We start from the raw sequence: 25,132 nt of genomic DNA on the forward strand, positions 1-25,132 counted from the left end.
TGCATGCTAGCTCAGCTGTGAAATGAGCCTACTTTACAGGGTCACCGCAAGAATGGCACGGCAACAAGATACGTAGAGCACAGACCTGGCTTGTGGGGAGCTCTGATTAAATTGTAGCTGCTGTTATCACCACCTCCAGCCCCATAAGCTTTGTGTGTTTAAAGGTTATCTGACCCCAAGACACAGCAATGGTGAAGGTTTTCAAGGAAAGAGAACAATAATATTGGTAATTATTTATGTGTGTGTGACTATAGTGGGGGCCTAGGCACCCTGTTGAAGGCAGAGCCCACCCTACTTGTCTACATTTCAGTGCCAGGCACCTAAGTGTGAGTACTTCCTTCATTTTTTTTTTTTTTATACTTTACATAATTGTATTAGTTTTGCCAAATATCAAAATGAATCCGCCACAGGTATACATGTGTTCCCCATCCTGAACCCTCCTCCCTCCCCATACCATCCCTCTGGGTCGTCCCAGTGCACTAGCCCCAAGCATCCAGTATCGTGCATCGAACCTGGACTGGCAACTCGTTTCTTACATGATATTTTACATGTTTCAATGTCATTCTCCCAAATCTTCCCACCCTCTCCCTCTCCCACAGAGTCCATAAGACTGTACTTCCTTCTTATAATATTTCTAAGGGAAAACTCTTGAGTGATATCCCTTTAAAAAGAGCCTTTTTTTTCCTTGCCAAAAAAGAGCAGCTGATTACAGTCATGGTTATCATGTACAGTTTTGTTCTTGACATTTTAAAAGATCCAGGAAAGAGCTTCCAAAGTTCATCTGAAAGTGGGTGGAAAGTAGGCAGTAGGAAGAAGAAAGGCTACAAGAGAGGTGGAGTCATTCGCTCCAGACAAGGAGGGTTTGAAAGATTTCAAACATGTTAGGTAAGGGTCAGGATATGACGCCACTCTGCTGCCTTTCATGTCCGTCCAATAGAAGGACTCCTGTCATTACCTTTTTCTTGGATGGATGATCTCCCTTCCTGGAGAAAAGGGATCGGCCAGATGACTTTTTGAGATCTCTTCTCATTCTAGCCATTGTAAAAATATTAAGAGCAAAAGAATACCCAGTCCTTCAGCGTGTGTGTGTGTGTGTGGGGGGGGGGTGGTGATTTCAGTTTCATTCTGTTTAAAATGAGGTCGATGTAGCTTGTCACAGTGGAAAGAGTGGGAGCCAGAACTCAGGCAGAGCTGAATTTGAATCTGGTTTTGAAACTCACAATTGGGCAGGTTATGAGAAAAGAATTCAACTCCCTCCTCAACTGTGACCTGGAGATAATCTCTGCCTCCCAGAGTTCCTGGAAGGATTAACTAAACCAGTGCTGGCAAAGCACCTAATATTTTGACTGACACACTGTAGGGCTTTGATGAATTAGAGCTATTAATGTAATTGGCTAAAAAAATTAGCTGACTAGTTACCTTTAAGTCATAATAAGAGCTATGACATTCTGGTTGTAGTTATACCACACTAGCAAAATAGCAAATTCAAGTCTGCAGACTGACACCACCCGGGCCCACTCTGCAAACTAGAACTTGTTTAGGCCAAAGAAGGCTTGGAGTGGTAACTCGTTGACCAGCTTGGTGCTGAGAAGCAAAGGAGACTAAAGGTGAGGTCTAAGGCATCTTGGTATGAATCTGCTTTCTCTCACTGTCACCCTAAGAATCAAATGAGTTATTTTTAAAAGGTTCCAAATACATTTCCAAGTCTAAGGAATATATCACATCCCACCGACTTGTAATTCACACTAAGTATAGTAAAAACACCAGTCAAAAAACAGGTCTGCAAACCAAATGGAATGTCAGAAACTGTAATTATGATTTTTCTCCTGCGCAAATGATAGGGAGCTAAAAATGGAAGTTACCCAGAAATTAAAACAGCCCTTGCACAGCAGTGAAAGGCAGTGGTCAGAGCCCGGTACTGAGGAAAAGAAGCTTCTACTACCAGACCCGGCCATAAGACGTAATTTTCTGGTGCTACCTCAACGTGGTATGACATATTTAGTGTTTACACAGAGATTCTGTAATCCAGGACAGAACAGCTCTGGTTTCTGTTCCTGACCAGTGGCAGGGTCTGTGGCAGGAAGCCTGGAGGCTTGGAGAATAGGAAAAGAGAGAGGATACACAAGGAAGAAACATGCACATGAAGTGAGGCCCATGAGGGGCTTAGCCAGAAACACGGGAGGGTTTCCTGAGTCCCTCTGCGTTGCTCAAAGAAGCAGACTTGGCTTGGAAAGCACGTCCTGTTTCCAGCAAAGAGGGCAGTGGATGGGTTACAGTCGATAGAACTAAACATTAGATAAAGGAGCAGAACAATGCACTGTGTACTGATAGAGTCACATGAGAGACCAGCTTATTTTTGTTGGGAGTGACCAAGCACAGGCATGACATGTAAAGTGACCCCAGATATATCAGGAAGCTGGAGGAGGCCCAGTGGAGATGCTTGTCGATATCAGGTCTGTGAAGGTCACTGTGCCATTAAGTCAACCCTAAGCAGGAACCTCACATGGTAACGAAGTAGCCCTTATATTACCAAAAGACCAGTTTTACATGGTGGAGTGAAGTTAAAATTCGTCACCTCAAATACATAAATTTCAAGTGGCAATAAGCCACTGAGCTGTCGAGATTGCCTACAGAAGCTAAACCCAGTATCTCAGTAAGTTCATTTTTATTCACCATACCTTTTTAGAAGCTGGGGTACAAACAGTCCTTTGAAATCTATGTATTTATTCTTACTTTGCTTCCAGTCATCATTTAACTATGCTTCCTTAAAACCTCAGGTATTACAAAATCTGACAGCATAGTACTTATAAGCAGGTTCATTGATTCTTATTTTTGTGTGTGTATAATAATGAGATAACAGAAAAAAAAAACCCAAATGGCAACTAAGATAAGAATCAAGAACATCACATAAAGCAAAGAGAAAACAAACTAGGAAACTCAAGAAGAAATGTATTATCTCTGCTGGATATTAAGTTCAAAAGTTCCTGTTCAAGGGGACATTAAAATCAAAGTTTTACTTCTATATACTTCTTTCCCCCCTTGAATAAACTGGCCTAAACTGCAGATTATTTCAGTGTGTGAATGACTGAAGGGAGTAGGGCAAACCCTTTCAGCAGTTTATTCAGTACTCCAGACCACTTGGGTAAGTGCCAGTAGGAGTTCAGAGGCTTATGAAAGCTACCGGCTTGAAGAAAGAGAGGTCCTTTCAGAAATGCTTATCTCAATACCAAGGAGTAAACTCAAGTGTTTGGGGGTATATCTAACTAATGCCATCCTGTGAGGTAGCATGATGTTTTATGTTAAAAAAGATCTAAATTCTAAACTTAAAAAGACATGCCTTTACTTATGAGTTAAGGGGTAAGGAAATCTCTTCCTCATCTGGATTTTGACAGTTCACAGATGCGCTGAGAGGGACTTTAAGACAGCTGGAGTCCTGGAGATGCCGATGGAGTTATGGTGACAAGGAGAAGTTGCTAAATATTTTACGGTTCTGTGACCTTGTCCCCACTCATATTATTGTCCTTCTAGATTTATCTTTCCTTTAGTGGACTTTTTCCTCCTCCTTATTTTCTTTTAATGAAAAATAGACATTAATGCTTCAGTTCATTTTGGAAATGTACCTTTGTGAATGATTTCAGAGATATTTTTGTTTCTTTTTAAAAATGACCTTCAAATAAAGATAACAGACTTTTCAGACAGCAAAGCCCAAAGCAAGTAACATCAGACTCTGTAGAATGGTCATCAAAAGACAAAAGAGACCTTCTGAAGAGGGGTGGCCAACTGCTAAATAAACTTAAAACATTTTAAGAGTAGGCAAATAAAGTATTACTGAGGGAAACAATAATCAAAGCAGCCCAAGATTGGCACATACAACAGAATCCTCATCCAGCAGACATTCAATTTAACTAGCACCGGTTGTTTTAAATAAAGTATTTCCTGGGAGGAACCAAGTGGCCATGAAGACTGCTTTTCTTGACATCAGGAAATAATGTCTTTTTTTTTTTTTTTTCTTTTTTAAGGCACAGTGCAGAAACCAACACATTTCAAGGCCATATGATGTGGTTTTTGTTGATTCATGAAGCAGAGATGGGTTTGGGAGAGGAAATTGTATTCAAGTTGAACTGAACTGCACTAGTCTTGGCTTACCTGCCATATGCAAAACGCCTGTCTTTGTGATGATCTCCAAAAGTGTCCCAAAGCCTGAGAGAAACGCTCACTTCATCAACGACATCCCGGGAACGTTCCAAGACCTGCAGAAGAGACAGGGCACCAATTCGCTGTCAATCAGAAGTTCCCCAGGGGAAGAATGCCTAGGTCATCAGTCCTCAAAGCCCCCGAGATTCACTTGCATTTAGTTTTTCTCCTTCCAGCTAACAGGACTTAACTAAGTCCTACTCTTCTTCCTGAAACCATGTGCCCTAAAAACCCTCACTCAGGATACCAGAGCCATACACCAAATCAGCTTTCTCCTTTTGTTTTCTCTTGCTGCATGAAAAAGGGGAGTTCTGTCTTGAACTCATAAGTTAAGTTCTTCCTCTGCTTTTTAGAAATCTGGGTATATTCTATAGCCTACAATAAGCCATAATGGAAAAGAATATAAAAAATGTCAACATATATATATATATAACTGAATCCCTTTGCTCTATAGCAGGAAGTAACAAAACACTGTAAATCAACTAGACTTCAATTTTAAAAAATCACATAAATAAACATATCTCCCAAATAAATCAAAATCAGACTGGCGACAGCAATGATGTATCCTTAGGATTCTAAAGAAACCCCATCTATCTCACCTCCTGGCAGACTCGGTACTGGTCAATGGCCCACACGGTGGGGACGTGGGTAGCCAGCAGCTGGTACTGTGTCAGCGTTGTATTACATGCTCTGGCGCAGATCAAGCGTGTCTTCCCCACAGCATTGTCTCCCACAACCACGCACTTGATGGTTTCCACGTTGGGTCTTTCGTAGTCCATGTCAGCGTCCATTTATAAAACTCTGGAAGAAGAGAGTGGATACCACATGTGAGACATCAGGGCTCTCCAGAGCAATCAAAGATGGGAGGGGGTCAGGCAGTTTTCCCTTGGCCCAGGTGCTCCTATGGAGGTGCCCGAGCCTAAGCCAGAAGTTTGGAAGTTCCTACGAAGCCGAACTGAAACTCAACTTTTCTTTTTATATCTCACACAAGTACAAAAACACCGGATTGTTATTTTGACCCCAAACGGTTTATCCCGGTTAACGTGTTATTTTCTCCTTGGTTTTCTCTAAACACAATCTGACTACTGGAGCTCCATCCAGGCGAGTCAGGGCTGCTGGCACATATTCTAAATTCACTAGCTACTCATGTTGACCCCCTAAAGAACTGGGCACCTGTGGGTTTAACCTTACACATTCTGGCATAACCAGCCTTTGCAATAATGTCCATTATAATCTTCCAAAGACCCAAGATCTCTTTTTGACAGAAAATAGCAAAATTCTATAAAGCAATTATCCTTCAATAAAAAATAAATTAATTAAAAAAAAAATCCTATAGGTTCTAAACTATCCTGGTGACTCAGAAGAGGATCCAAAGTGCAAGCAGAAAGGACTATCTGACTTTAAAGAAGAGTGAACTGTGTGAATTTTGATATCTTGCTGAAATTGTATTTATATTCATTCATGAATTTTTATTAATCAAATTCATTAAAAATATCTTCTTAAGAGAAGCACTATAAAGCAGAATTTTAAAAAAATTCTTTCTTCCTGAGAAGAATCTGGAGCATATGGTAGAGAATGATTTTATTAAGATGAGGGGCTACCTTGGAGACAGCTTCCCAGGTGGTGCTAGTGGTAAAGAACCCTCCTGCCCAGTGCAGGAGAGGCAAGAGATGCGGATCCGATCCTTGGGACGGGAGGAGGGTGTGGCAACCTGCTCCAGTATTCTTGCCTGGAGATTCCCATGGACAGAGGAGTCTGGTGGGCTATAGTCCATATGGTCTCAAAGAGTCAGACACAAATGAAGTGACTCAGCATGCACACTATTTTGGAATATTTCTGAAACCATCAAAAAAGGTTTAAAGAGGGTTGCTGGGTGAGGGGTGAAGAGGCAGAGGGAAAGCTGCTGGCAGCCCCACTTCCCCCAAACAGGAGCCCCCACAAACTGCGGTGTGGACTGCTTCCCTGCATCAGCTGGATGGGTGGCCAACCACGTGAGATTTTAATGTACTGTGATTGCTCTTTTGAGTAAGTCTGTTGTTAAACTGAGAAAACTAGTTAGATGGTAATTTTTAAAAATGAGTTCATAATGGTCTTAACAGCCATGGTTTAAAAAATGCTCAATCAAAGCAAGATCCTCTATGACCCACCTCCCAGAGTAACGGAAATAAAAACAAAAGTGAACAAATGGGACCTGATGAAATGTAAAAGCTTTTGCACAGCAAAGGAAACTATAAGCAAGGTGAGAAGACAACCCTCAGAATGGGAGAAAATAATAGCAAATGAAACAACTGACAAAGGATTAATTTCCAAAATATACAAGCAGCTCATACAACTCAATGCCAGGAAAACAAACGACCTAATCAAAAAGTGGGAAAAAGACCTAAGCAGACATTTCTCCAAAGAAGACATACAGATGGCTAAGAAACACATGAAAAGATGCTCAACATTACTCATTATTAGAGAAATGCAACTCAAAATACAATGAGATATCACCTCACACCGGTCAGAATGGCCATCATCAAAAAGTCCACAAACAATAAATGCTGGAGAGGGTGTGGAGAAAAGGGAATACTCTTGCACTGTTGGTGCAGATGTAAATTGATATAGGCACTATGGAAGACGGATGGAGATTCCTTAAAAAACTAGGAATAAAATCACCATATGACCCAGCAATCCCACTCCTAGGCATATACCCTGAGCAAACCGAAATTGGAAGAGACACATGTATCCCATTGTTCACGGCAGCATTATTTACAAGAGCTAGAAGATGGAAGCAACCTAGATGTCCATCAACAGATGACCACATAAAGAAGTTGTAGAACATATACACAATGGAATATTACGCAGCGATAAAAGGGAACACATTTGAATCGGTTCTAATGAGGTGAATGAACCTAGAACCTATTATACAGAGTGAAGTGAGTTAGAAAGATAAATATCATATTCTAATGCATATATATGGAATCTACAAAAATGGTACTGAAGAATTTATTTACGGGCAGCAATGGACAAACAGACACAGAAAATAGAATTATGGACATGGGGAGAGGGGAGGAGAGGGTGAGATGTATGGAAAGAATAACATGGAAACTCATATTACCATATGTAAAATAGGAATTTACTGTATGGCTCAGGAAACTCAAACAGGGACTCTGTATCAATCTAGAGGGGTGGCATGGGGCAGGAGATGGGAGGGAGGTTCAAAAGGGAGGGGATATATGTACACCTATGGCTGATTCATGTTGACGTTTGAAGGAAAACAACAAAATTCTGTAAAGCAATTATCCTTCAATAAAAAATAAATTAAAAAAAATGCTCAGAGTGGGGCCTGATACATAACTGGGACTCAGTATATGTTTAATTCATTCGATGTAAGAAAAATGATAATTTGGATAATGTGAGATAAAAGGTATAAAAGGAGAGGTAGAAGGAACAATGTTAAGAAGAACTGTGTTTTTGCAGAGTTAGGACCATCTGAACATAGATAACAGCATCACAGGAGGTGTTAAACCCGAGGATGGAGAACTATTTGGCAGGAACAGAATGGAGTGATTCAAGGAAAAGATGTGTGGTGAGGTTAAGGTCTGAGCCTACACTGTGAAGAGGCTTAAAATAGATACCTGTCCCCCAGCTGGCAAATGCTGATATTTTGAAGGTCTTGGGTTGGAAATGAAAGTCTTTAAATATCTCCAATTCTGATGATTATCCAGGTGTGCCGACTCCAAAAATCAATCTCTTTACAATTCAGCCTTAAAATTCTGTGGTTTTATCAGTTCTTGATTTAATAGTATAACATGGCAAAAGCATGACTTGCCATGTTTCCAGTGTTTCCTAAATACTGGCCCTAGAACATCTGGCAATGTCTGGAGGCATTTTTAGTTATCCCAGTGGGGTGGAGGGAGGTGCTATTGGCTTCAGGTAGGCAGAGGCCAGAGATGCTGCTAAACATCCTACAATGCACAGGACGGCCCCTGCAACAAAGGATTATTCAGCCCCAAATACTACAGTGGGGGAGCTGGGAAATCCTGCTTTAAGTGCATGGGAGTTGAGTCCTTTGTCTCCCCTTTCTGGTCATTTTATGTGATTTTAGGCAAGTTATCTGCATCATCTGAGCCTCCGCTTCCTCATCTGTTAAGTGGGAATTACAGTACCCTGATTTCCTAATGTCATGAGCAGAAGGTGAACTGAGGTTCTCAGCCACTGGTGTAATACCTGACACACAGATGCTTCCAAAATTATAATCATGATGTTGAAATGAATACTTAGAGACGACAACAAAAGTGAGTCAGGTGGAAGACCAGAATTAGATGCAAAAATCATGAACTTAAGACTCATAAAGACCTATACAAAGGATACACTTTAGTAGAGCAATTAAAGATAATTTATTGAAAACTTAAGACCCTAAATACAAAATGGAGCACAGCTGACCTGATAAAAAGAAGGCAGTAAAAGTTCTAGGTGGGGAAGGGGAGAAGAGGAGGTCACAGGTAGCTAAAGGATAATTGAGTTGGAAAGCTAGGTTAAAGATCTTTTTATGCAGCATTTCTAGATTCTAGAATAAAAACGGCAGCACTTCATAACAGTCTTTGACAAGCTTCTGGCGCTATTACCATGGGATAGCCTGTGTCAGAAAAAAACAGGTTCCATTTGGAGACTCACAACTCTGAAACCTAAGGTCTATTATTTTGAATGTCCTACATGACATTCAAACTTTACTTTTTGGAGTGAATTTTACTTTTTTAGATAGATAAAATGGGCTCAGATGGTAAAGAATCTGCCTGCAATGCAGGAGACCTGGGTTTGATCCCTGAGTAAGGAAAATTCTCTGGAGAAGGGAGTGGCAACAGTATCCTTGCCTGGAAAATTCCATGGACAAGAGGAGCCTGGTGGGCTATAGTCTATGGGGAGTCTCAAAGAGTCGGACGTGACTGAGCGACCAACACTTTCACTTTCTTTAGGTAGATAAAAGTCAAATAAAGCCAATCCATTAAATTTGGAAGAATGTTTAGATTTAGTAAAAATTTGGACACAATACAAAAAATCTAAAACTGGTTTTCTTGTTGGCTTGTGAACTTCCTTTGATAGCAACCCCAAAGAGGAGTCCCCCAAATAACTTGAATCATGGCAGCTCTGGTGGAATAGCTGCACAGCTTTTACAGACGATGACTTTCAGGGGGGCAGAAGCCCTCCTGGCTTTATATTAAGGCCGTGGTTACAAAAATATCATTACTTATTTATAGACACATCTCATGCACGGTCCTAAAAAGAATTTCTGGGTCAAAGGTGATAATAACATCCGCTGGTCCTCTAATCTCTAACAGTCTGCACAAAATCAAAGTGACTGCCAAAAGGTGCTGAGCTCTGCGCCAAGGGGACAACATGTAAGGACGTGAAAGGCAGGCGGAATGAAATCCTCTCAGCCCAGATCACGCACTCTACATGGGGCATTTCCAGGAAGAGCGTGCTGGATTTCCAAAATCTGAGGTTCCACATCTTCCCTCTTGGGTAGAAATTTATTTAGCAGCAATCTAAAAAGTACTTTAAGAGTCTGAAATCACAGTCAAAGATGTAAACTCATGCTATTCTTGTAAGCCAATTATTCATCTGTTACACATAAACAAATATTATAATTATAAACATATGCAATTGTATCGTTCTTTGCTTGTTATGGGCTCAAATTTATCCGTATCTAGCACTCTTATGGTTGCATGAGCTCTAAGGACCATCAGGATAATAACTATCTGGTTTCTGATTTTTATTTACCTGGGAAGAGAATAATAAATATTAATTTAACATTGTTAATAAATATCACCACCATAAATCCAGCTGGCCTCTTTTGTCTTTAGATCTATATCTGAGGAGACTAGGAAGGTATCAAAAGGAAAAGAACAGCTGGGAAGAATTGAGACTGATACCATGGCAGCTCTGTTAAAAAAGTGAAAGTTAAAGTTGCTCAGTATTGTCCAATTCTTTGCAACCCCATGGACTGTAGGCAGATTCTTTACCATCTGAGCCACCAGGGAAGCCCAAGAATGCTGGAGCAGGTAGCCTATCCCTTCTCTGGTGGATCTTCCCAACCCAGTAATGAAATCAATTTCAAGTAGGTTTTGAGTGAGATTAAACCTACTTGAAACTGATTTCATACTTTCACTGACTCTTCAGGATATGAAGGCTGATAGTTAAAATGCTATCTGAAAAATCTACTTACATACTTTTTTGAAGTCAAAAGTTTGTTTCAAGAGGGAGGGGACATATGCATACCTCTGGCTGATTCATGTTTATGTTTGACAGAAAACAACAAAAGTATGTAAAGCAATTACCCTTCGATTAAAAAAGTTTATTTTAAAACAAGTAAGTGGTAAAATAAATGCAAGAGGAGAAATAACATGTTACTACAGAAATGCAAAAAACTATAAGAGACTACTACAAACAATAGTATGCCAACAAACTGGAGAACCCAGAAGAAATGGACAAGTTTATAGAAACATACAGCCCACCAAAACTGAATCAAGAAGATACAGAAAATCTGAACTGACCAAAAGGGAAATAGGATCTGTAACTAAAAAAAAATTCTTTACAAACAAAAGTCCAGGACTGGATGGCTTCACTAGGGAATTCTACCAAACATATGAAGAAGAACTTACACCAAAACATCTCAAACTCTTCCAAAACACTAAAGGGGAGGGAACACTCCCAAAGTCATTCTATGAAGCAAAGACACTACCAAAAAATTACAGGCCAATATCCTGGATGGATACAGATGCAAAAATTCTCAACAAAATATTAGCAAACTGAATAAAAAAACCCAAAAAAGGGTCCTACAACATGACCAAGTTGGATTCATCCTCGGGTCACAAGGATGGTTCAGCATATGTAAAATCAATGTTATATCACATCAACAATAGAAAAGACATAAGTCAAAAGATCATCTCAATAGATGCAGAAAAAGCAACGGATAAAATTCAATATCCACTCGTGATAAAAACTCTCAGGAAAGTGGGTATAGAGGGAACATATCTCAACATAATAAAAGCTATTTATGACAAACTCACAGCCAACATAATACTCAATGGTGAAAAACTGAAAGCCTTCCCACTAAAATTTGGAACAGGAGAAGGATGCCAACTCTCACCACTTTTAGTTAACACAGTATCGGAAGTCCTAGCTATAGTAATCAGACAACAGCAACAAAAAGAAAGAAAGAAAGAAGTGTCCATATTGGAAGGGAAGAGGTAAAATTGTCATTATATGTAGATAACATGCATATGAAAATCGGAAAGATTCCACACAAAAACTATTAGAACTAATAAACAAATTCAGCAAAGTAGCAGGACACAAGATTAATATACATATATCTGTTGCATTTCTTTACAGTAACAATGAAATAAAAGAAAGTAAAAAAAAAAAAATCACTTTTAACATCATGTCCAAAAAAAAAAAGCCCCCTAAAACAACAAAACAAAACCTAGGAATAAACCTGACAAAGGAGGTGAAAGATTTACACTCTGAGAACTCTAAAACATTGATGAAGGAAACTTAAGATGACTGAAAAGAAATGGAAAGATATTCCATGGCCTTGGAATTGAAAGAATTAATACTGTTAAAATGGCCATACCATCCAAAGCAAACTATGGATTTATTGCAATCCCTATCAAATTTTTCACATAACTAGAGCAAATAATCCTAACACTTATATGGAGCCACAAAAGACCCAAAGCAATTGAGGAAAAAGAACAAAGATGGAGGCATATCCTTCCCAGACTTCAGATAATACTACAAAGCTACAGTAATTAAAGCAGTGTGGTACTGGCACAAAAAGCTCTATTCTCTGTGGAATAGAGAGCCCAGTAACAAACCCTCAAACCTACAGTCAATCTTTGACAAAGGAGGCAAAAATATACAATGGACAAAAGACAGTCTCTCTGGCAAGTGGTGTTGGGAAAGCTGGAAGAGCCACATGTAAGTCAGTGAAATTAGAACACTCCCTTGGACTTCCCTGGTGGTCCAGTGGTTCAGAATCCATCTACCAGCACTATTTACAATAGCTAGGACATAGAAGTAACCCAGATGTCCATTGACAGAGGAATGGATAAAGAAATTGTGGTATGTATATACAGTGGAATATTACTCAACCATAAAAAGGAATGAATCTGATTCAGTTCTAGTGAGGTGGATGAACCTAGAGCCTGTTATTCAGAGTGAAGTAAGTCAGAAAGAGAAAAACAAATATCATATATTAACACATATATATGAATCTAGAAAAATGGTTATTGATGAACCTGTTTTCAGGGCAGGAACAGAGATGCAGACATAAAGATCAGACTTGTGGACACAGTGGGGTAAGGAGAGGGTGGAATGAATTCAGAGAATAGCATTGAGGCATATACACTACCATATGTAAAGCGCATAGCTAGTGGGAAGTTGCTGTATAACAGAGAGAGCTCAACCTGGTGTTCCGTGATGACCTAGAGGAGTGGGATCGGCTCGGGGGTGGGAGGGATGTTCAAGAGGGAGGGAACATATGTATACTTATGACTGATTTACCTTGTTGTATGGCAGAAACCAATACAATATTGTAAAGCAATTATCTTCCACTTAAAAATAAAATTTAAAAACATAAAACATTTGCTACTGCTACTGCTGCTGAGTCACTTCAGTCGTGTCTGACTCTGTGTGACCCCATAGACAGCAGCCCACCAGGCTCCCCCGTCCCTAGGATTCTCCAGGCAAGAACACTGGAGTGGGTTGCCATTTCCTTCTCCAATGCATGAAAGTGAAAAGTGAAAGTGAAGTCGCTCAGTCATGTCCGACTCTTAGCGACCCCATGGACTGCAGCCCACCAGGCTCCTCCATCCATGGGATTTTCCAGGCAAGAGTACTGGAGTGGGGTGCCATTGCCTTCTCCGAAACATTTGCTAAAGTCCCCATAAAAAGAAGAATCCACCTGCCAATGCAGGGGACACAGGTTCAATCCCTGGTCTAGGAAGATTCCACATGCTGTGTGGCAACTAAGCCCCTGTGCCACAGCTACTGAGCCCACGCGAAGCTGGCACATCCCAGAGCCTTGATCTGCAATGAGAAAAGCTATTGCAGTGAGAAGCTCGTGCCCTACAATTAAGAGGTGCCCCCACTCGCTGCGACTAGAGAAAGCCCACGCAGCAGTGAAGACCTAGGGCAGCCAAAAATAAATAAACAAAAAGGAACAGTCCCTCATCCACACACTAAAATTAGCTCAAAATGGCTTAAAGACTTAAATATAAGACATGACACCATAAAACTTCTAGAAGAAAACATAAGCAATACATTCTCTGACATAAATCATAGCAATGTTTTCTTAGGTCAGTTTCCCAAGGCAAAAGAAATAAAAACAAAAGTAAACAAATGAGATCTAAACTAACTTACAAGCTTTTGCACAGCAAAGGAAACCATAAACAAGCCAAAAAGACAATCTATGGATTAAGAGAAATTATCTGTAAATGATGTGATTGACAAGGGACAAATTTCCAAAATATACAAATAGCTCATACGGCTCAATATACATTAAAAAAAAATCAAAAAATGGGCAGAATATCTAAATAGACACTTCTCCAAAGAAGACATACAGGTGACCAAAAGGCCTATGAAAAGATGTTCAACATCACTATTAGAAAAATGTAAATCAAAACTACAATGAGGTATCAACTCACACCAGTCAGAATGGCCGTCATCAAAAGTCTACATATAATAAATACTAGCGAGGATGAACCCTCCTACACTACTAGTGGAAATGTAAATTGGTGCAATCCCTATGGAGAACAGTATGGAGTTTCCTAAAAAAAATTAAAAACAGAGTTATCATATGATCCAGCAATCCCAATTCTGGGCATATATCTCAGAAAGATGAAAACTCTAATTTGAAAAGATATGTGCACCCCCAATGTTCATAGCAGCATTGTTTTCAGTAGCCAAGACATGGAAGCAACCTAAGCTGTGTCTATCAGCAGATAAATGGATATAAAGAAGCGTGTGCACAGGTGCATGCACACACACACACACATATATTCTCACAATGGAGTATTACGTAGCTGTCAAAAAGAATGATATAATGCCATCTGCAGCAACATGACCTAGAGATCATCATACTAACTGAAGTAAGTCAGACAGAGAGGACAAGTATCACGATACCACTTCTACCTAGAATCTAAAAAAAGGATATAAATGAACTTCTTTACAAAACTGAAACAGACTCACATATATACAAAACAAACTTATGGGTACCCAAAGGGAAAGGTGGGAGGAAGGGATAAGGTAGGAGTTTGGGATTAACAGATACACATTACTATACATAGAATTGATAAACAACAAGGACCTACTGTATAGCACAGGGAACTATATTCAATATCTTGTAATAACTTAAAATGGAAAAGAATCTGAAAAAGCACACATACATGTGTGTATATATATATATATATATATGTATGTATAAGTGAATCACTTTGTTGTAGAACTAAAACTAACACAATATTGTAAATCAACTATTTCAACATTAAAAGAAAAAACTGGTACATGAATAAGACATTGTGGAGGCTGGGAAGTGAAGGACTTAGTGAGCCACTGCTCTGCAGACTAGCCTCCTTCCACTAGGCTGACTTGCAACAGTGTGGTCTTGATCTTCTGCCTATCGAGTTATCCCGCCTTGCTTGGTTATCTGGCCCCTGCCATTATCACTGTCATGTGCTAGACTTTACCTCACGCTTCCACATTCGCCAGCAGCTTGGTCTTGTGTGCGCAGGATGATGCAGCCCATACCCAGCCTCGCAGCTTCTTCACCTCTTCAGTGCCAGTGATATTCAGCACCCTCTACTTGAGGCATGCATAGCTTTTAGCCATGTGCTGGATATTGTCATCATCCAGAAACATTTTACCTCTGAAATCTCCAATCTCAAGATTCTGCTCTCAGAGCAAAACCCCCTATCTTTACAGCTTGTGCTGTGTGAAATATGGCCACAGCAGCAACTGCCATGAGGAGCTAGAATCTATTTCCCTACCTCTTAAATAAGTGACTTCCTGGCCCAACTCAAAAGAATCTGATGAATGCGATGCTGTGTGAGTTTTGGAATCAAGGCCTCCACAGGTCCTGCATGCTGATGGAGCAAGGTCTTGAGGCCTGCCCAGTGGAAGATAAGAACTCAATGAGGAAGACCGAAGCAGTTTGGCTGTTGGCCATCACCAGAGGACACATAATGTCAGGTCATCTTGGATCTTCTAGGCCAGCCAACCTTCCAGCTGAATGTCGCTTTATGAGTGAACCTGGGTGAAACCAGCTGATGAATCACCCGGCCAACCTACAGAATCATAACAAATAATAAACTGTTGTGTAAGCTACCAAGTTTTGGGGTGGTTTGTTACATAGCAATAGTTAGCTGAAACATGGACATCCTACTTTAGGAAGACCTCCAGAACCTTGACTTCTCCATTTAAAATATACCACATACATAGAGCTGTTTGTTGTTTAGTTGCTAAGTTGTGTCTGACTCTTTTGCAACCCCCTGGACAGTGGCCCGCAAGGCTCCTCTGGCCATGGGATTTTCCAGGCAAGAATACTGGAATGCGTTGCCATTTCCTTCTCTAGAGGATCTCCCTGACCCAGGGATCAAACCCACATCTCCTGCATTGGCAGGTGAATTCTCTACCACTGAGCCACCAGGAAAGCCCATATGTATACCCTATATATATAATTAACACTTAATTATAGGCCCCTCTGGAGTGATCACCATCACCCTCAACTTTCTGTACTACATGCATAGTAGGCAGAACAATGGATCATCAAAGATGTCTATGGTTGACATCTCCGGGAGCTATGAATATGTTCTGTTACATGGCATGTGGGAACCAGGGTAGCAGATGGAATTAAGGTTGCTAATCAGCTGACCTTACTATAAGGAGATTATCCTGGGTTAGCTGGGTAGGCCCAGTGTAATCACAAGCTTCCTTCACAGGTGAAATAAGGAGGCAAAAGGTCAGAATCAGAGAGAAATAGAAGATGACTTTGAAGATAGAGGGAAGGGCCTTAAGCCAAGAAATACAGGTAATCTTCAGAAGCTGGAACAGGTGAGGAAATAGAGTCTTCCCTAGAGCCTCCAGCAGGAACAGTTTGACTTTACCACAGTGAGACCCATTTCACTCCTCTGACCTCTAGGATTGTAAGATAATAAATCTATTGGTTTAAGACATTTAACTTTCAGTAATTTGTTACAGCAGCAATAGGGAACTAACACAACTTGCTTTAGCCACACAAAATGACTCTCAGAATTCTAAACATTGTTTGAACCTCTACTCTTCCTCATCTGCCTGGTGAATTCTATTCATTCCTCAAAATCTTACTCAGATATTGTGCTAAGTCGCTTCAGTCATGCCCAACCCTTTGCAACCCCACTGACTGTAGCCCTCCAGGCTCCTCTGTCCATGGGATTCTTCAGGCAAGAATCCTGGAGTCGGTTGCCATGCCCTCCTCCAGGGGATCTTCCCCAACCCAGGGATCCAACCCACATCTCTTTATGTCTCCGGCATTGGCAGGCAGGTTCTTTACCATTAGCGCCACCTGGGAAGCCCAACTCAGATATTACCTCCTCTAAAAAGTTTTCCTTATTGCCCCACCTCCCCATAGACTAAATTTCTTTCTCCTCTGTATCAATAAATGATTTTAGGAGAAGCAATCGAAAACACAAATACTCTGTTTCTCTTTCACTCATTTTTTCTTATATTAGCAAATCACTGAATGGTGGTTTGTGACCTTTTTATCTTTTTCTTGAGGTTGTAACATCAAAGTGCCCATCTTGTGCACTGAATGAATGAACCACCAGGTGTTTCTGGGGGTACTAATAGGTTGGCCAAAAAGTTCATTCAGATTTTTTCCATCACATCTTATAGAAAAACCCAAACAAAACTTTTGGCCCACCCACTGCCATACACTGAAGTGCTTGGAATATATGAGCATACAATGTCCCTCTTCTATAAAGCTCTGTCTGCTCTCTCTGGCCCATGGGTCTCCAATATACTTGTGATTCTTCCAGGGCCAACCACAGCAGAAACAGAGATGCAGCCTAACATGACTTCAGCTGCCCTACGCTCCTCTTCAAAGTGTTTTCCTTCCTGTGGTGGTGGCTCTACCCCTCACCTTGAGTCCTTGAGATGATGGTCTACATGGTGTCCTATTCTTAAGAAACAGGTTCTCAGGAAGAGTCAGGCACATTCACGTCCCCAATTACATGACAGCTAGATGACTATCAGAATCTTGTCTCCATAACTGAGTAATTTGTGGGTGCTGTGGTGCATAAAACCCAAGATAGTCCTTCTTGTTCCAAATGGGTGCACATTAGTATAGGGTCACTATTTGAACTCGGGTGAGGGTGCAATTTTCTTGTAACACTAGAAATTCAGATCTTAGAGAGGATGGGCCAGGAAAGGTTGACCATTTGTCTAAGATGCTTCACTAAGACCTCCTAATTGCTCCACATGACCCCATTATTAGAATATGCTCTCTCTTCCTGTCACTTTTGCCGTGTCTCCTGTTATATTTGCTAATGCAGTCAAGGCCGGATGAGCAGTCTGCTTAAAGACAGAAATCTAAGACCATAGAGGGGCCTTTGTACTTCAAGCTCCATTCAGCTGTTATTGACAGTTTGAACAGGGCAATTGCACAGCCACTAAATTTTCTTGTCCTTTAGAAAAGCATATACTCTGAACTTTAAGAAATAATTTAACGTGGTCATTAAAAAACCTAGTGGAACAAATTTGAGCATCTTTGGAGAGTTAGCTATGAAAGAAAGACTGAGAATTTTATATTATTGGCAGAAACAACAGGGAAATGTTAAGAGTTGCATAATAACTATAGCCAACAGCCAAGTTTCAACTGTGCAGATTTCATTATCCTGAGCTCTTAATCACCAGTCCTAGTCAGGCAGGAGCAGCCTTATGCATTATATAAACATCTCAGCTGGAACAGAGAATAGGTCCAGACCTGGGAAAGAGACAGTCAGAGCTGGGCTGGGCTTCTTTAAATCAAAAGTTCACTAAAATATATCTCCAGGATAATATTGCCTTTCATCATTCCAATCAGCAATATTTGTTCAAGTCAAAGTTTTGATCAAAACAAAAAAGAGATTAAGTAACCAAAAGAGCACTGCAGAGAACTTCAGGAATACAAATAATACAGAGACACTTTAAAACATTCACTCCTTCTCAGCAGAGCCCTGTAATGACCTACACCAGATCACGCTCTCATTTTTCGAAGCTCCATGTCAGTGAGGAAGTGGGCCAGGATTAGAAGTAAACTACTTCTTCTACTGACTGCCCTTAATAACAACTGTCTCAATTTAAAAAAAGCAATGATTGAAAACAGCTTAAAATATGCATACACATTCCAGGGTAGGATTCAAAATCACCATTAGTAAAGCGTGTGCTATGTTTGAGACATTCCGGCCTACTTTTGCCTACAACTATGCAGTGTGGTGTGGCCTTTGACAATGTTGATTATGCCATTATTTCTTGTGCCCTTGATCCACCCACTGAAATATTTTGTAGGCCTCGGGCTGTCTTGGTTAAAGAAACAGACGCTGTACTTAGTGAGTGCCAGGCCCACAGGTGCACACCAGGAGACAGGCCAGGGTGGGGCTGGCCCCAGGGACCTCACCATCAGGTAGGGAGAGATCCCTGAATAGGGGGATACCATTGTACATTTGGTAAACTTCTTCAGGGAAAACAAAAGGTGTTATGGGAGAAAATGATGGGTGGGAGGCCTCTAGGAGGAGGCCCCCCTGCTGCTCTCTAAACAATCAGAAGGGCCTGGTCATGAGATGGGAAACGGGTGGAAAAGCTTGAGTGGAGGGAACTGGGAGGAGGGAAGGCTGCTGGGCAGGCAGGGCCGGGCTCAGATCAAACTTGACCTTTGAGGCCACAGCCAGGAGTTGGGATTTCATTCTCAGTGCGGTGAGAAGCCACTGAAGGGTTTTCAGCAGGGGAGTAACACGTTCTCATTTGCTTTTTAAAAAAGTACCACCAGGGACTCCTCTGGTGGTCCTGGGGCTAAGACTCCCAATGCAGGGGGCCCGAGTTTGATCCCTGGTTGGGGAACTAGATCCCACATGGGGCAACCAAGACCTGGCACAGACAGATAAATAAATATTTAAAAACTAAATAAAAAGTATCACTAGTATCCCTGAGACTGCTGTGTGGAGAGCATGGGGCTGGATTCTGAACAGTGGCACATGCCCAGCTAGGAAGCTCCTATGTTCTCCAAGAGGGAAAAAGGGGTGGCTGTGACCAGGATGGAATTGGCAGAGATGGAGCAAAGCAGAGATTCAAGTCCATTTTGGAAACAGATGCACTTAGCACATTCTCCTTTTATCCAGTCTCCTATGGTATTTATCTAATTGTCCTTTGGGACTTCCCTGGTGGCTCAGACGGTAAAGCATCTGCCTACAATGTGGGAGACCCGAGTTCAGTCCCTGGGTCAGGAATATCTCCTGGAGAAGGAAATGGCAGCCCACTCTAGTATTCTTGCCTGGAAAATTCCATGGACAGAGGAGCCTGGTTGGCTACAGTCCATGGGGTCACGAAGAGTCAGACACGACTGAGTGAGTTCACTTCACTTCCTTTGCAATATTGACAATGAGCCTTATATATGTCTCGTTTCCATCTCATCAAGGTTATGCACCTTTGACAACAGAGACTGTTAATCACCTTTAAATCCTCAGATCTTTTCACGGTGCCTTGGCCATACATGGCCTGCCATAAATATTTGTTTAGTTATATACACAAAAACACTTACTCCAGCTTCCTTAGGAAACCTTCCACGTGGGGCTGGCAGAGACCTGGCACTTGGTCGTCTCTGGTGACTGATCATTAAGCCTGTGGCCTCGAAAGCTGCGGCGTGTGGCTAAGCCTGCAGAGGAACACGTTGAGGGACATCTGTGTGGCCCATCACGAGAGCAGCCTCTGACAGATGGCACTGCACCAGCCATGGCTACCCCAGCAGGAAGAGCATCAGTAACCATGGGAACCACCGGGGACCAAGGTCCAGGCCCCTCCACCAAATGGGAAGGCAGGGGATAGGGAGGAGCCCAGATACAGGCAAACAGGAGTGGCTTAGGGCTGAATCTGATTTAGAAAAATAAAGGAATGTGGACTTTCACTGTGCTCTAGTGCCTAGAGTCAATTTATGAATCTTGGTAATATTTACATATAAGGGTCTCATAAAGTTCTCATCCATTTTTAGACTTTAGCATCCTAATTCAAGGGAATATCAACTCTTTTTGGTGAGTTACTGCTTGGCTAGAAAAGAAGGGGAGAAGGGAGGCATATGCAGCCACTACATAGGGAGAAAGATTTATAACTGATATGAAAATTAGTCTGGAAGACAGAGTTCAATCTATGTCTACAAGAGCCATGTCACATAAGGCAATTAGCTGGACTTCAAGTGCAAGTGAGCTATGAATGATCAGATGCTTTGGATCCCCCTCTACCCAGGTCCCACTATAATTAACCTTATTCTATACAGAGAGCAGACTCCAAAACAGTGCCAGAAACTAAGAATAAGGAGTAACCAAATACCAGAAACTGGAAAGATCTCTGCCCAGATTCACCTCCAGGAAGCCAAATGAGAAGGTTGCTGAAGACCAACAGATTGCCCATTTCTACGGCCTGGAGGGAAGCAGGATGCTCTTTGCCACAGATGCCTGTGATCTGGAGTGATGTAAGCTGGATTCACTGGGACAGGGTGGAAAGAGGAGATAGCAGAGCTGCTAGAGAGTCATTGTGAAACCAGCAGGCTGCAATATCACTGTTCCTTCCTGAGGATGGGCAGGGAGACAGCACTAAGCGTGGGATAGACTGGTTTCTGTTTCCTCCAGCCTGCCCAAGCGGGCAGTTTCAGTTTTGACACTGCAAATGGAAGTGACTGATCTTGAGAGGCTGAAGCCAGAGGCAGTGGGCTGAAGGGGGACAATCCCTAACGCTGAACGTCAGTGTATCTTCAGTGGTGACATTCCTCACTGAAGTCCTAGCTCACCTCCTAAGTTCTTTCAGCCCAAACCAAACTGAGTAGCTTTGCTTGTCTGCTAGGAGCTGGGTAGGTTCCTGGGTCTCTACAGAGCTCTGTTTTGGTCTCTGACAAATTTAAGTTTATCCAAGCATTTGGAATGTTCAAATATACTTCAATCTTTGGCCAGCATAAATCCTTTTTAATATGGATAGAGTACACAGAGATCATTCAACATGTGGTCTATTAAAAGCCTGGACATAGAAAGGTGCAAGTAATTAGCTAAAGACAGAGAGAAAAGTTTTCTACTGAAGGAAATATGTTCTAAGAAGCAGAAGAAAAATTAAAAAAAATCCTATTCATATATTTGATCAGGCCAAAAAAGACAATGCAGGTATACTAACAGCAGATGAGGCTGTAAGTAGGCAATAGGACATGATAAGTAAAGGCTATGTATAAATTAAATACAGGATTTGTTGTTAGGTTGCTAAGTTGTGTCTGACTCTTTTGTGATTCCATGGACTGTAGCCCGCCAGGCTCCTCTGTCCATGGGATTTCCCAGGCAGGAATACTGGAGTGGGTCACCATTTCCTTTTCCAGGGGATCTTCTTGACCCAGGGATTGAATCTACATCTCTTGCACTGGCAGGTAGAGTCTTTACCACTGAGTTACCTGGGAAGCCCAAAATACAGGATAGCCACATTCAAAATCATACTGCTGCTGCTGCCGCTAAGTCGCTTCAGTCGTGCCCGACTCTGTGCGACCCCATAGACGGCAGCCCACCAGGCTCCTCTGTCCCTGGGATTCTCCAGGCAAGAATACTGGAATGGGTTACCATTTCTTTCTCCAATGCATGAAAGTGAAAAGTGAAAGTGAAGTCGCTCACTTGTGTCTGACTCTTAGCGACCCCATGGACTGCAGCCTACCAGGCTTCTCTGTCCATGGGATTCTCCAGGCAAGAGTACTGGAGTGGGGTGCCATTGCCCTCTCCACAAACCACTGGCAACAGTCAATAGCAGCCTTGAAAAGGTAGTAAAATGAACTAGTGAGGTAGAGGGTAAACGTAAGAAACTCTACATATAGATGGAAGGCCATGTGAAAATGTTGTAACAGAAGATATTAGATAAGACGTGAACCGTTGAAAAGCAATCTCTTAGATAGTAGGGTTCTTGAAGAAATAAGGTTGCAAAATGTGACTTAGTAGAACAAAATTTTCCTAATGCTAAAAGGAGGGTGTAGTGGGGACACAGAGGAGAAAAAGAAGACTCCAAGTGTATACATTCTTCAGCAAAAAATAACTGTATAATAAGTGTCAGATTACTATACCATTATACATCAACAACCTCAGATATATGGATAATACCACTCTAATGGTAGAAAGTGAAGAGGAACTAAAGAGCCTCTTGATGAGGGCAAAGGGAGAATGTGAAAGAGCTGGCTTAAGACTAAATATTAAAAAACTAAGATCATGGAATTCAGCCCCAGTACTGCATGGCAAATAGAAGGGGAAAAGGTGGAAGCAGTGACAGATTTCCTCTTCTTGAACTCCAAAATCACTGCGGACAGTGACTGCAGCCATGAAATTAGAAGACCATTGCTTCTGGGCAGGAAAGCAATGAGAAACCTAGACATTGTGTTGGAAAACAGAGACCTTACTCTGCTGACAAAGGTCTGTCTAGTCAAGGCTGTGGTCTTCCCAGGGGTCACATACGGTTGTGAGAGCTGGATGATAAAGAAGGCAGAGCGCCAAAGAATTGATGCCTTTGAACTGTGGTGCTGGAGAAGACTCCTGAAAGTCTTTGGACAGCAAGGAGATCAAACCAGTCAATCTTAAGGGAGATCAACTCTGAATATTCACTGGAAAGATTGATGCTGAAGCTTCAGTATTTCGGTCATCTGATGAAAACAGACAAAGTCCCTGAAAAAGTCAGGGAAAAAGTCCCTGAATCTGGGATCACTGAAAAAGTCCCTGATGCTGGGAAAGATTGAGGGAAGAAGAGGGTGTCAGAGAAAAGAGATGGCTGGATGGCACCACCGATGCAATGAACATGAACTTGGACAAACTCTGAAAAATACTGAGGGACAGGGAGGCCTGGAGTGCTACCGTCCATGGGGTTGCAAACAGTCAGACACGACTGGGTGACTGAACACCAGCAACAATCTTCTAAGTATCTTAGCAAAACAAGTGCTAAAACTAATGTCCAAAAACACTTCTATCAAGGTGTAACAATACAGATGACCACACACTTCACCAGTGTTATTTTAACACAATAGAAAAACACATATGCAGCTTTCAAAGAAATAGGACAGACTAACACATTTCTGAGTCAGGTCAAAGTAATACTGATGTGAAGCTAACATGCAGTTATTTTTAGATACAAAGACTCAGGGGGCAAAATGCTTTAAGGAATTAAACTGCTCAAAGATACTTGCCAAAACACTCAGAGATAATTAAAAAAAATGTTTTTAATGGGCATTTCAGTTTTAAAGAACTGTGGAAACCAAAACCAACGGGGAATATAAGCCTAGTCTATACTTATCTAGATTTTAGTTTCAAAATTATATAGAAAAATTATCTGTAAAAGATAATTAAAAGGTTAAAAAGGGCAATGCATAGTAAAAGCATAGCAGCAATAATGAACTTCATATACTAGAAGGCATGTAATAACAAGACAAGCTCTATAATGATAAGAAGAAATCAATGCAAATAACTGACACACGAGATGACAAATCAGAATCGGTATCATATGAAGAAAGCAAAAGTAAAAATAATACATGGAAGACTTGAATAGCATAAAAAGTGGGGCTGAGTTAACAGATAACCCACATTTTAAAAAATCTGAGTGTTTTCTTTTCAAGTGTTCTTAGCACATTTACAAAACTTGACTGTATAGAGACCGATCATAAGGACAAATATTCCCCCAAACATGTTGTATCAATCAAATTCTCCAGCCACAGAGAAATAAATATAAAAGTTAAGAGGAAAGGTTTATGACAGCAAGACAATAATAAAAAATAAACTCAAACTTGGAAATTATAAAAAAAAATACCCATCGGAGGAAATAACTTTATAAATGGAAAAATGTTTTAAAAGCAAATAGGTTTATCACATCTTTATTAAGAATAAGGAAAAACTGCCAACCACCTAAATCAAGTGGGGGAATAGTTAATTAAGGCACTTCGTATGTGGTCTTGGGCAAATTACTTAATCTAAGTCTCTATTTCCTTATCTGTAAACTGGGGATAATTACCTCCTTCAATGAATTGTTGTAAAGATGAAATTAGACAATGCTTGTAAAATATTTTAATCACTATGCCAGCCATCAAGAGAACACTCAGTCTTATCTATTAAGACTGTCATTATTTAAAATTATGTTTACATTGAATTTGCAATAATAGAAGTGCTAATGTTACACCAAAGAAGGGAAAGTACAAGGTCGTTATCGAAATACAGTTGATGAAAACTACATAAAATAAACAAATATGTGTAACCATTAAAATTGAAGCTTACCATTCTCTCACCCCAAGTACCACCTTAGCACACTGACACAGCTAAAAGAAACAAAAATGGGACTTTCATAAGCTGTGGAAACAATATGGGTATTTAGGAATACAGAGCTCTGATTTATGTAATTTATCAGGCATCCTGAAGCAAAACTTTTAAAAAGTCTCTTTGGAATGTTTCCCTATAGAGCTCACATCTATCTTTTCGCCTCTCAGGACCTCAGATCCTGCTCCTTCAGGTGTTGCTTCATCCCCCTCACAGGGCTGATCACTGCTCCTTGTTTCTCTCATGTGCGTTCCTCTCAACCAGCGGAATGGATCTTCCCTGGGGACCCACCCTTCTTTTGTATATTAATATGTGAATACTTAAAAATTTAATAATTGTGTCCCTGTGGAAAATTCTTAAAGAGATGGGAA

The 25,132-nt window shown here is 41.0% G+C and overlaps 1 protein-coding gene across 12 annotated transcripts in view; it reads right to left on the reverse strand.

Annotated features, from left to right (window-relative positions):
- RHOBTB1 (Rho related BTB domain containing 1) overlaps positions 1-25,132 on the reverse strand; it is a 141,828-nt gene that overhangs the window by 35,516 nt on the left and 81,180 nt on the right. For 7 of the 12 annotated variants that reach the window (XM_005226310.5, XM_015460981.3, XM_010820507.4 and 4 more), the window contains 2 exon segments: positions 4,794-4,995; positions 4,147-4,250 (listed from right to left, as the gene is read on the reverse strand). In XM_005226310.5, coding sequence (XP_005226367.1) covers positions 4,147-4,250; positions 4,794-4,985 — 296 coding nt within the window. In that variant the 5' untranslated portion in view covers positions 4,986-4,995. 12 annotated transcript variants of the gene reach the window in all.

This window comes from Bos taurus, chromosome 28, assembly GCF_002263795.3.
Source record: "Bos taurus isolate L1 Dominette 01449 registration number 42190680 breed Hereford chromosome 28, ARS-UCD2.0, whole genome shotgun sequence".
NCBI classification, from domain to species: Eukaryota; Metazoa; Chordata; class Mammalia; order Artiodactyla; family Bovidae; genus Bos; species Bos taurus.